The sequence below is a fragment of the Haemaphysalis longicornis genome, unplaced genomic scaffold (assembly GCF_048455015.1).
Source record: "Haemaphysalis longicornis isolate Haplotype H1 unplaced genomic scaffold, Haemaphysalis longicornis Haplotype H1 scaffold_6, whole genome shotgun sequence".
In the NCBI taxonomy this organism is placed as follows: Eukaryota; Metazoa; Arthropoda; class Arachnida; order Ixodida; family Ixodidae; genus Haemaphysalis; species Haemaphysalis longicornis.
This window is the reverse complement of record NW_027526407.1, coordinates 164837840-164850089: the sequence shown is the minus strand read 5'-3', so window position 1 is coordinate 164850089 and position 12250 is coordinate 164837840. Positions and strand designations below refer to the sequence as shown.

Sequence of the window (12250 nt, the reverse complement as noted above, 5' to 3'; positions counted from 1 at the left end):
GAGGCGGGGTTTGAGCAGCCCTAGAAAAGTTGTCGGCAAACGGCTCCACCAGGGCTCGTTCAATAATGCTCAGGGATATGCCAACCATGAGCAGTATTTCCGCTTGTAGTGGTAGGTTCAAGCGTGGCCTTAAAATACGCTAGGCTCTACCCGGGTCCCTTAGAGAGTCCATTGACGAGTAGTTGGGACTATAAGCCCTGCCTGCGACCCTGTGGTTCCCACCGCCGGCATTGGGCGTCTGCCCAACGGTACTCGGCTAGGCCTCTGGGCGCTTGCTTCTCATGGCCTTCCTCTGTAAATGTTTACGCGGGCTTGAAGCCGAAGCAGCTCCATTTCCAGCAGAGGCGTGCAGAGAGGTACGTTTCCCCGTATGATTGCCTTGTGGGGGCTGTACACGACTGTTGCCAGGAAGTCGACTTCTTGATCTCCAGTGCATTTGGTCATTTCCTTGTAAAATTCTGCCCGCCTAGTGACTGCCTAAACCCTGGTGTCGATTTGCTTGCGCTAGTTTCCGGGGGTGACCGTACTGGGTAGTCGTCAGAACCCCAAGTGCTCCGTCTGTCTCCCAGAAGTAGGTGCAGCGATGCGTCAACAGGGTAGGTCCATGCATGACTTCTGAACCATGCTATGACGACGAGAAGGGCGGACAAAAGTGGAGTTGCCAGTGTTGGCCACGTCTGGTACGCATGAGGTGGCGTCGTCCAACAGCTCTCGTCATCTGTGGGTGGCTCGGTTTATCCCCCAGTCCGGCTAATGTGCGTTCAAGTCGCCCCACACTGAAGCGTCCGAGCCAAGATCTGCGCTCAGATGGCACAGGGCCACGGCGTCCAAGGGTTCCTACTGCCGGATGTACACGCTGGCCACTGTGGTGTCCGTTGGGCTCATGCGTACCGACATAAGGGCAGACTCCATGGGGCCGTCAGCAACTGGGGCCAGGTCAACAAGAGCGCGGTTGAGGGTGGCCTCTACTTAGACGGCTGCCCGCGACTTTCCTGGGGGTTGGGCATCGTCGCGGAATGGTCTTCAGCTGCAATACTTCAGGCGGCTGCTGGTGGCGCTCAGATCGCAGACGTAGCCCTGCAGGCGTGGGGTTTTTCCGTAGACTTAACCCCCTGCAGCGCCAGCACGTCGAAGGCGTCCCGGCGTAGGTTCTCAATGATATACAGTCTGAGGCGGCCCAGGTTTTTGCAGTTTCAATGCAGGATGGGTGGCCCTGGGCCATTCTGACAAGGTCTTCTTGTCATGGCGGAGGTGGGCTGGGAGGATCTCAGGAGGGCCAGGGCGTCGTGGCCGCTATCCCTGCATGGTTATCGGTGGGCAGTCCGCCCACCAAGCTGTTTGCCAGGGGCTGGTTCTGGAAACGGAACAACTGGGGTTGCGAGCGGGGCGGGCTGCTCAGCAATGAGGCGGCTGGCTGGTTCCCGCCGGGCAATAGACCGGGGCTGCTGTCGTCCCTAGGGGCAGGCTGCTGCGTCTGTGGGCTGAGCCGTGATTTCTTCTGGGTGCTTGCCGCTTGACCGTCTCGGCGTAGCTGGGCTGCACTGGTCGAACTGATGCCTCGACCTCATCACGCGGAACTGCTTGCAGCTACTGGGCCATGGCCGTGGCACTGTTGAGAGTTGTCTCCGGCCCCAATGCGCACACACCTCCCGGTGATCTTGCAGCCTGCCGTCACATGGTCGAGTATCCCACATCGACCGCCCTGGGCAGGACTTGCGCGGCAGGCTTTTACGAGAAGTAGCAGTTTGTAGACAGCCTCGAAGGGGGATGGGACCGGTCCGACAAAGTGTACCACCACTACACCACCGCGCTTTCGGGACACTTCCCTTATAGGCACAGCTGAGGTATGGTGCGGAACAAGGTGATCGGTATCAACGAGTACACGTTGTAGGGACCAGGGTTCTTACGGCGGCCTAGCTCGATCCTCGAGATTCGGCCGCAAGGCTACCTCCGCTGAACACCGCCGCGGATCGCTAACTTGGCGTAGCGGCAGCGAACAGCAAGGAACACTGCAAACAGAATTCGCCCACTCCGACGTTTATTGCAATGCAAAAAAGCGGACGTCGGGAGCGTCGCTCTACACCGCCAAGACCACCTTAGACAGGACGGGAGAGACAGGCGCGAGGGTGGACAAAGAAAGGCCAAACAGGAGGGAGTCGTACTTACGGCCACTCCCGACAATGGTTCGCATCCAAAGAGGGCCTCCCTCTGTCGTCCGCCTCGAACCAGGCCGCCGGAACTTCCGAGCAAACCTGTCACGTGAGGGGTTCGGCTGCGCCCCCTCGCTCTCACGGGCATCCTCCCGGAGGGGGAAGCGCACCGCCGTGAAGAGAGAGGTACCACCCCTCTCGCTTCCGTCACGGGCCGAGAGAGATAGGAAAGATGGCGGAACTCCGCAATTCCCACATCCCTTCGCCCTTTGACCAAAGCCACTCGACCTCGAGGGCTCTGGCGAACGATGACCTCACCGTTCGTTTCGCTGCCTGGCACACCTACTTGAGCAAGTCCAAGAAAGTCCAATCCCGAACATGCGGAACTGCGCCAACGTCCGCGTTGCACCGCACTGCCACCACATAGTTCGCCACAATCACCCCATAGTTCGCCACAGTCCGCCGGTGGACCTGATTTCGTTAGCCGGCCCAAGGTCCGCAGGCCCCACCGAAGAAATAGGCTGGGCCGGTTGAGCACACGGCTTGGGCAGCAGGCTGCTCCCAGGCGGTCACTTCCCGCAGTGGTTCGCCCCGCGCCGACTGTGCGCTTGTCTGCCGCACCGCCGGCGGCTTCCGCTGCTTACGGGTTCAGCAGTGACGACCTCTGATGCCCGGACCCGGGCTGGAGGCCGCGTTCGTAGTGCTGCCTCCCAGGTGGCTAGTCAGACAAGCGCCGACGATGGCCCTCGCTCGGCGCACCTCGGACGAGCGCCTTCGCCAACGTGGAGGAGGGGGCGCGATCACCTGACCACGGGAGCCGCCCGCCGCGCAGCTCACTCGCTGTACGGGCGGCGGGGGGCTGTTTTGGCATACAGCTGGCTCTCGTTCTCCCCGGGGTGGCGGCTTGCCCTGGTGGCTCGCAGCAGGTCTGGCGGGGCGTGGTGGCGTCGAGGTTGGAGGGTCGCTCGAACCCTGGGCGTGCAGGCTTGAACCCTCCGAAGACGGTGGCCCACCTGGTCAGCGACCTCGCCGATCGCGGGTGTTGGGGCGGTGCGTCAGGAACCTTCCCTCCGCACCTCCTCCCTTGAGCTCGCGAACTCGCGAGCCCGAAGTGGGAGAGTCAGCAGTGGGGTACCCTCGGCAGTGTCTTTCTGCGGGCTGGCGCCCTCTGGAGTCACCCCGCGCAACCCATTGCTGGACATCGTGGCGTAGGCTGCGCGTTTCATTGGTGCGCCTCGAGGAGCTTCCTCTGGCAACCCCTCCTATGCGCAACTTTGCGCGCTGGAGTACGGTGACCCGGTCAGCTATCTCGCTGGTGGCGGGTGTTGTAGCGGTGCGTCGGGAACCTTCCTTCCGCACCTCCCTCTAGCTCGCGACCTCGCGAGTCCGAAGTGTGAGCGTTGACAGTTTCTCCCCTTGGAAAGTACTGCTTCAGCTCGCCCACGTGAATAGGGCCGCTTATTCGACCCGACCTCGGGTCTTTCCGCTTGTAATTCAGCCGCGAGATCTTCTCGGCGACTACGAACGGTCCTACCCACTTGGGTGCGAGACCGGCCGCGAACCCTGCGCTGGCATCGCTGAGCGCGTGGTTACGTTTTAAGACAGTGTCGCCCACTTGGTACGCCACGTCCCGATGAGCTCGGTCATAGGCCGCCTTTTGGTCGACCCTGGCCTTACCGCGGCTGCGGTTCGCCTCGTTGATGGCTTCTGCCAAACGCTCGCGCAAGCGACGCGTGTAAGCGGCATCTGCTGCTTTCGCGAGGACTGCGGTCGACCTCCTGGCCAGAACCGTGTCCGTTGGTGTGCTCAGCTGCCTGCCGAACATCAGGAATGCAGGGGTGAAGCCCGTGCACCGATTCACGCTTGTGCGCAGAGCGAAGGAGATCGATCTCAAGTGCTCATCCCAGTCTTGTTGCCGCTGGGCATTTGCCCCAAGCAGTGGCTTTACGTCTCGATTTCGGCGCTCCGTCACGTTAGTCTGGGGGTGATAGAACACTGTTGTTTGCTGCCGGACACCCATTGCCGCACACGCTTCACGAAACAACTTTGATGTGAAATACGTGGCGTTGTCGGTAATCAGCCGCTCTGGAAATCCATAGCGACAGAACACCTCGGACAGCTTTTGCAGGTCCTCCTGTGCTGTCGCTTTGCGCAGCGGATAGGCTTCAGCGATCCCACTGAAGTGGCATGTCACCAGGAGTACAAAATTGTACCCTCTCTTGCTGCGCGGCAGCGGGCCCATCAGATCGCACGCCAGGACCTCCCATGGCTTCGTGCTCACGATAGGCTGAAGCAAGCCAGGCGCCTTACCGCCTCGCGGGTTGCGCTCTTCGCAGACGTGGCATGTGCGTACGTACCTACATACTTGCGCCTTCATGCCGGGCCAGGTAGCATACCGACGTAGCTTCCGCCATGTTTTTAGCGCGCTACCGTTGCCGTCTGCGTGGTGGTAGTGCTGCAATGCAGCACACCTGAGCTTGCTCGGTATAACGGCTTCAAAACACTCACTTGAGTCTTTATTGCCTGGCACGTATTTCAGCAGAGCTCCATCGGCGTCAAGCAGGTAACTTTCCAGCTCGCTCGCAGCAATACCAGCCGCATTAGAGCCCGCGCCAGCCGCAATACTAGCAGCTTCCCGGCGCCCGTCATTCTCCGGTGTTCGATTTTCCTGAGGGTCCGTCTCTTCACTAAGACTGGCGATTACCTCCCGACAAAACAAGTCCTCCTGCTGAGCCTCGACAAGCTCTTCCCGACTTAACGCAACCTCGAGCGGTAGTCCTCCCTCGACGAGATGCACAAGCGCTGAGCGTACGAAACTTGGGTCCTCCCGCGTTCCGTACTCTCCCCGCGCCGAGAAGATCCGCTGAACTTAAGCGGCCTCCTCGGCCTCTCCGGCCGGTTGGGTGTCGTCCACCGGCGCCCGTGACAGCGCGTACGCGACCACATTCATGGCACCTTTGTGGTAGCGAACTTCGAATTCGAAGCGTTGCAATGTCAGGACCCATCGCGCAAGCCTCCCGTTGGGCTCGCGGAGGCGAAAAAGCCATGTGAGGGCCATGTGATCAGTCTCGATCGTGAATTTGACCCCCTCTACGTACATCTCGAACTTTCGAAGTGCGTAGATTATGGCCAGACACTCGTTCTTGGTGACCGAGTAGTTTCGCTCTGCCGAAGCCACGGGTCGCAGTGGTTCTCCATCCACCTGGAGGAGCACTGCCCCTACGCCGAGGTCACTCGCGTCTGTTTGGATCACGAATGGCCTGTTACGATCTGGCAGTTTCAGCGATGCAGTGTCTGCAACAGCTTTCCCCAGTTGGCGCAGGCTGCTCTCCTGCTCCTCTCCCCACTCCCAAGGGGCGGATTTCCTCAACAACTTTGTCAAGGGTGCTTGCAGGCGCAGGCAAGCGGGGATAAACTGGCGGTAGTAGCCGATCATCCCTAGGAAGCGCCGAACTCCGTCGACATCCTTCGGCGTCGGAAACTCCAAGATCGCCCGGAGTTTCTCGGGATCGGGGGACACCTGTCCGTGTTCGATCCGATAGCCGAGCAGGCTCACCTGAGCGCTGCATATTTGCGCCTTGGCAGGATTGATGGTTATGCCAGCCGCCCTGAGTCTTCCCAGGACGTCTCTCAGGTGGCAGAGGTGCTCCTCGAAGGTGCGGGAGTAGACGACAATGTCGTCCAAGTAGGCGAGGGCATGCTGCCACTTTGCCTCACCGAGCAGCCGGTCGATCAGGCGTTGGAATGTGCTCGCACTTCCACACAAACCGAAAGGCATACCTATCGTACAGCCCCCGATGGCAAGTGAACGCTGTCTTGCCTTCATGGCCGGGACGCCTCTCGACCTGAAGGTATCCCTTCCTGGCGTCCAAAATGGAGAAGTATTTTGCGCAACCGTGATTTGCGACGATTTCATCAACGCTCGGGAAGGGGTACGCATCCTTTTTCGTGACCGCATTCAGCTGCCGATAGTCGACGCATAAACGCCAGCTACCGTCTTTCTTTCGAACGAGCACCACTGGAAACCCCCAAGGGCTCGTCGAGCGGCGGATAATGCCTGCTTTCAGCAGTTCCTCCAACGCCTCATCAGTTGCCTGCAACTTGGCAGGGCTGACAGGCCGGGGATTGCATTTCCATGGTTGAGCATCGCCGGTGTCTATGCAGGGCTGCACCAACCTTGTGCAACCTGCTTGCTCAGTGAATATCTCGCCCAAGTCACCTAACAACGACAAGACGCGGTCACGCTGCACTGCTGTCAGCTCGCTAGCACTTGCTGGGAGCGCGCCCAATTCCTCGCACTGACCTCGTGGTGGAAGGCGCGGAGAGCAGAAGAAATCAGCCGCGGCAGCAGCAACGACCAAGCCGGGAGGTTGTTGCGCGCGCCAGCTATCGGCAGCGCCTGAAGCTTCTGCTTCTCGCGGCACCGGAGACATTTCGGCGGCGCGCCCATGCAGCGACTTCGCTGTGGCCGGCGGATCAGAAAACCGTTTTATCGGCATTAACAAGCCCTCCCGATAGTCTCTGCTGCCGACGTCCATGACGCGGTTACGCTGCGCCGCTGTCAGCTCTCTAGCACCTGCTAGGAGCGCGCCTAACTCCTCGCTCTAATTTTGGGCTCGAGGCACTGGAGGGCTGGCGGCGCAGAAGAAATCCACCGCGCCGGCAGCAGCAACAACCGACCTCGGTGGGTGCTGCGCGCGCCAGCTATCGGCTGCGCCGGAAGCTTTTGCTTCCCTCGGCGCGTGGGACGTTTCGGCGGCGCGCTGACGCAGCGACCTCGCTGCAGGCGGCTGTTCGGCGAGCAGCTTTAGGGGTGTAAACGGGCCCTGCCGATAGCCTTCGTTGCCGATGTCCACAACCAGTCCAACCTTGGGCATAAATTCTCTCCCCAGAATGATTGGGACCGTCAGTCCGCGCAAGTGGACGAAACGCATTCGCCGTACACGCTGACTCCAACGCACGACGAGGCGTACGTCACCGCCTGACGTAACATCACCACACGCAAGCTGGAGCGGCAACTTCCGCGCACGCAGCCGAACAGCTTTGCGCTCGAGATGGGAAATGACCTCGTCCCCTACCAGTGAAGTGCTTGCCCTGGTGTCCAGCAGTGCCCTAAAACTCCGCCCCGCAATTGCGAAGTCGAGAAAGGGCGCAGGCGCGCTTGTCGGAACTCCGAATCTTAATGCAGCGGGCGCGGTGATGTTTTCCTCTCGGGCGCGTTGATCAGCCGCCGGCGACTTCACCGGCGGCCCGCCGCGTTTCCCTGCCCACCTGGGGATATTCGCATTATGCGACCAACTTGGCCGCACTTGAAACAGCGAACAGAATTCCGTTCTGCTTGGTGCGCCGTTCGAGGCTGCTCGTGCTCGTATGCTCCACGGCCAGCTGACCACATCCGGTTCTCCGGGGGCGAGTTGTGAGCGGGAGCAGGCAACTGCGGCAGCGCCGATCCCGGGTAGGGAAGCCCACTTGGGCGTGCGTTCGCCGGCCGATCACCTGACCGGTTTGTTGTGTGCACTGCGCGCGGGGCTGGCAGGACCTCCGGCTGTATCGCGTCCGCGTTGCGCAACCCATACGAGTAGGGGTTTAGGGACCGAGCGTTTCTCGCTGGCTGGGTATCAACGTAGAGCCGTCCTCGACTCGTCCGCTGGCCGTAACGCCGCGCCAAGCACAGCTTGGTTTCAGTGTTTCCACCGGAGGCGGCGGTGGCCGATACGCGCGTGCAGCCGCAATTGCTGCTTGCACGCGGCGAGCTTCGGCCGCCAGCTCGTTTAGATCCCTGCACCTGCAGTTCCTCAAGTACAAGGCAAAGGTGGGGTGGCATTGCCTGATGACCCGATCGACCCGCTCCGAGTTCGGGGCATGTGGGTCGGCGTACTCGTAAAGCTCCTGCATCGCACGGACATACTCGATCATCGATTCGTCCGGAGCTTGGGTGCGCATTTCCAACTCTCTACGCATCCGCGGGAGGTAGTCGACGGGCAGGAATTCTTCCCTGAACATCGTTCGGAAGTCGTCCATCGTGCGCGCCGTATGGCCTATCACTCGATACCACCGGGCGGCATGGTCGACTAGGGCTGCGGGCAGAACTCAGTGCAGCACCTCGCTCTCGCTGATGCCGGTCGCCTGCTCGTAACGGCTCAGAGCCAGCACGAAAGCGTTCGCGCTCACTTGATCGCTGTAACCGCTATACGTCGGCATCGGTAGCTGCACCCTGGAAGCGGGTGAGCGCGCCGCCCGCAACACTTGCTGCATGGCGCTTTTCGAGAGCGTTCGCGATGGAAGCTGCACCCACAGTCATTCCTTCGTTTACGGGCGCCTGCGTGCTCACTTGCACGAGAGGCGCGCCGCATGGGGCTTCAGCATCCGCGTAGGCCCGGCACATGGGGGTTGAAAGCGCGGCGTCACCTGACGTAGAGCGCTCGCGGAATTCGGAACTTTCCGAAATTCTCGTCGGTGGCCAAGCCGCACCCGCGGTTGCGCAGGCGCCGTGGAGAAGGGGGACCCGAGCCGCTCCTGCTGTTGCGGTGGGCGCTGTTGATGCAGAGCATCGCGGGACCTCCGGGGCATGATCACAAAGGTCGGCCAACAGCATGAAATCTGCCAACTCGTAATGCTGTGCCATGTTCCTCGGAGCTAGCGCACCTCGAATTCACTTGAAAACGCGTCCCATGTTCGGGCGCGAAAAATGTGGGGACCAGGGTTTTTACGGCGGCCTAGCTCGATCGTCGAGATTCAGCCGCAAGGCTAGCTCCGCTGAATACCACCACGGATTTCCACCTTGGCGTAGCGGCAGCGAACAGCAAGGAACACAGGACCCATAATTCTCCCACTACGACGTTTATTGCAATGCAATAAAGGGGACGTCGGGCGCGTCGCTCTACACCGCCAAGACCACCTTAGCCAGGACGGGAGAGACAGGTGCGAGGGTGGACAAAGAAAGGCCAAACAGGAGCGAGTCGTACTTACGGCCGCTCCCGACGATGTCTCGCATCCAAAGAGGGCCTCCCTCCGTAGCGCGCGTCGGACCAGGCCGCCGGAACTTCCGGGCAAACCTGTCACGTAAGGGGTTCGGCCGCGCACCCTCGCTCTCACGGGCATCCTCCCGGAGGGGGAAGCGCGCCGCCGCGAAGAGAGAGGTACCACCTTTCTCGCCTCCGCCGCGGGCCGAGAGAGGTAGGAAAGATGGGGGAGATCCGCAATCCCCACAACGTCTTGGTGTTGCGTGCGGCGAGGCAGCTGGAGATTTCAGCAGGCCGCTGGCGAAGCCGGGGAGAAGGAGCAGCCGTAGGGAAACCATGGAGCCCGATCTTCCGGTAGGGGCACCGTCTGTAGACGTGGCCAGGTCTGCCGCCGTGATAGCACTGGGGCTGACAGTCCAGTGGGCGCCACACATCTGTCTTGCCAACCTGGGTAGGTGATAAAGTTGCCGGCGAAACCGGCCATGACTGCATGAGGGAGGTAGGCGGGGTTGGGTAACGGGGTGGGACAGTCGGCCGGTTTTTGGGATTTGCTGCTGCGCATTGCTGCAGCGTAGTTTGCAGGGCTCTCTTGCACGAGATTTTCGGGAGGCGCAAGTGCTTGGTGCAGCTCCTCCCGCACAATCTTTGTCAGAAAGGGTACCGACTGTGCAGTAATTTCAAGCTTGCCAAGCTCTTCGCGCTAAACCGACTTGATAAGTTCTGACAAAGCTGCCGTCGCTCGTCAGGTTGGCAGCGTAGCCATGAGCAATGGTGGACGTTCGAAAATACTTCCGACGTCACTCTTGTATAACCCGCAAGACAGGCGTGGCCTCTTTGACAAATTCTTCCACAGTGCGTCGTGGGTTTTCGACAAGACCGGCAAAGACTGGTCATTGACACCGCGTGCATCAGGTAGCGAAGTTTCTTTGCGTCAGACAAGCCAGGATCAGCGCCGTGAAAAATGCTTCCCATGTCCCCGGCCAGCATGGGGACACCGTGGTTAGGTTTCTGGATTACTGGCTTCAGCAAACGAGCGCGTGGTCACGACTGTCCACGCTGGAAAACGTTTTCTGCAGTGCTGGGGGAAGTTTGCCCAGATCGTAAATGTGGCCTCATCGTTCTCCTACCAAGTACGAGCGCCGTCTTCCAATGTGAAGTAAACGTTCCGCAGTTAGAGCGCATCATCACACTGAATAAAAGTGGCAGCACGCTGGAAGTGTACAACCCAGTCAACAACATCTTGGAAGACATCGCCGCAGAATGTATTCGGGTTCCGAGGCTGGGATGTGCCATTTGCATCCCAGTTAGGGCCACTCGTTATGGTCACCTGGAATGTTGCCATAACGGGAGCTTGGGGGCCCGACTGCTTGGGACGTTGGAAATGCCGGGTCATTCCAGAGAGAGACCATGCCTGCCGACTGCTTCGATGGACCGGTATGTTGGTGAGACTCGACCTTTCTGAGCTGGCACCGGCAAGATATCCAAGTATCAAAAAACCCCGGTCGCTCGCCAGTGTTGCGTCTTAGTAGAACGAGGTGTAGACCACGAAATGGGGATGCATCTGTTTATTAGTTGTAGCGCTGCACCGAAGAGTACGGGTGCCCCAAAAAGTAAACGGAGCACGGGTTAGACATTTTGGGGGGATTTGTAAATGTGCCTAGCCAGAAACCTCTAAGCCGCTTTTCAATATTGTCTTTCTAGAAGAAAGTCGGACCGCACATGCTCTTTTTATGATGACACTCACATGAAAAAAGTTTTCTATTTTCACGAAGCCGTGCTCCATTTTATTTTTGGGGCACCTACAGGCTACTAAGGTATTCTGACAGTGCGATACAGCGAATATGGCAAAAATCAATCTGGAACGCCATCACCGGACCCGCACATTTACGCCGTCGTCTTCAGCCAACTTGCATGTCCGCGAAGCACGGTCCGTATCCTTTACTGGAAATTCTAGGCTGCCCCGCTATCCCACACAGCGGAACCAGTGGAACGTGGCTCTCTCAATATCCACGTGAATAGAGCATGGACCCGCAATACCGCACACGCGCGGTAACTACTCTTTGTGTGTAGGACAGGACCATTACACAAACTGGGTAGGGCTGTTCCCGGTACGTAACAACCATACGCCGAATGTATGCAAGTGTTTATTAGAAGCGTTAGAGCAACTTGGTTCCTCCGCATAACTCCTAACTGATAACTCTGCGTATTTCTCTGGCAATTTATTAGAGGACACTTGTCTACTCGTAGCCATGAGGAACAAGCGTACCACCATATACCACCCTCAGACAAGCATTATTAAAATTGCTCATTGAAATCTCAAGTTAATGGTAATTGCTCATAAAGAGAAACGCAAGGAATAAGTTGCAAAGCTGTGATATATTGCTTTTGCACTCATACCACAGTGAAGCATCCCTTCGGGTTGACGCTGCCTCACTTGAGTTGCGGTCGGAAGATGCAGTTTCACCTTAACAAGCTATTTATTCCATGAGCTTATGTGGGACATGGTCTGCCTCCGCATGCTGCGGGCGTTTGCCAGCGCCTTCACGAGGCGATACAGGCTGTCCGGGAGCATCTGCAGTTACTCGTCCCCAGCAGGCGGACACTTCAAACGTAGCTATTAAGATCTTCAGTTTGCGGTGGGGCACCTAGCCATCCAACGCACCCGTCAGCTAAGCGATGCTTCACGCTAGCTTGCCGGGTCTTTAGCACCTCAATGTTATGACCAATTAACTGTAACACAGAAGGCGTTTTCTCGAACGTCCATTTTCACTAACATTATTACAAGCGAACAAGTTTGCCCGGTGAGAATCTCTGGTTTCACACATCATCACATAGACTGAGTAGTATTTTCCCCGGTCTAGAAGCAGTGTTCTTCCTCAATGGCATTCATTCACAGGGCCCTTAATCTCGCCGGGTGTTTTTATCTGTAATTCTTTTTGCTGCATTCTTTTTTGTATTTTTCACTTTGCAGTATGTCCCGGCATGAGTCCAGTGCGCTGTACTATTTTTTTCTTGTTGCATCCTTGTGACGTTCTCTGCGGTTTCCGGAGCATTAAGTGTATTTTTCGTTGTTTTAGTTCAGCAGCCATGTTTGCGCGCCTGTTACTGCGCCCTGTCCAGCCCCGACGGCACCAACAC

General features: G+C 58.6%; 1 protein-coding gene across 1 annotated transcript in view; it reads right to left on the bottom strand.

Annotated features, from left to right (window-relative positions):
- Positions 1-837: 837 nt before the first annotated feature.
- LOC144143354 (trypsin-7-like) overlaps positions 838-12250 on the bottom strand; it is a 60561-nt gene continuing 49148 nt past the window's right edge. The window contains exon 5 of the mRNA XM_077675123.1: positions 838-926. Coding sequence (XP_077531249.1) covers positions 838-926 — 89 coding nt within the window. The remainder of the gene's footprint in view (positions 927-12250) is intronic.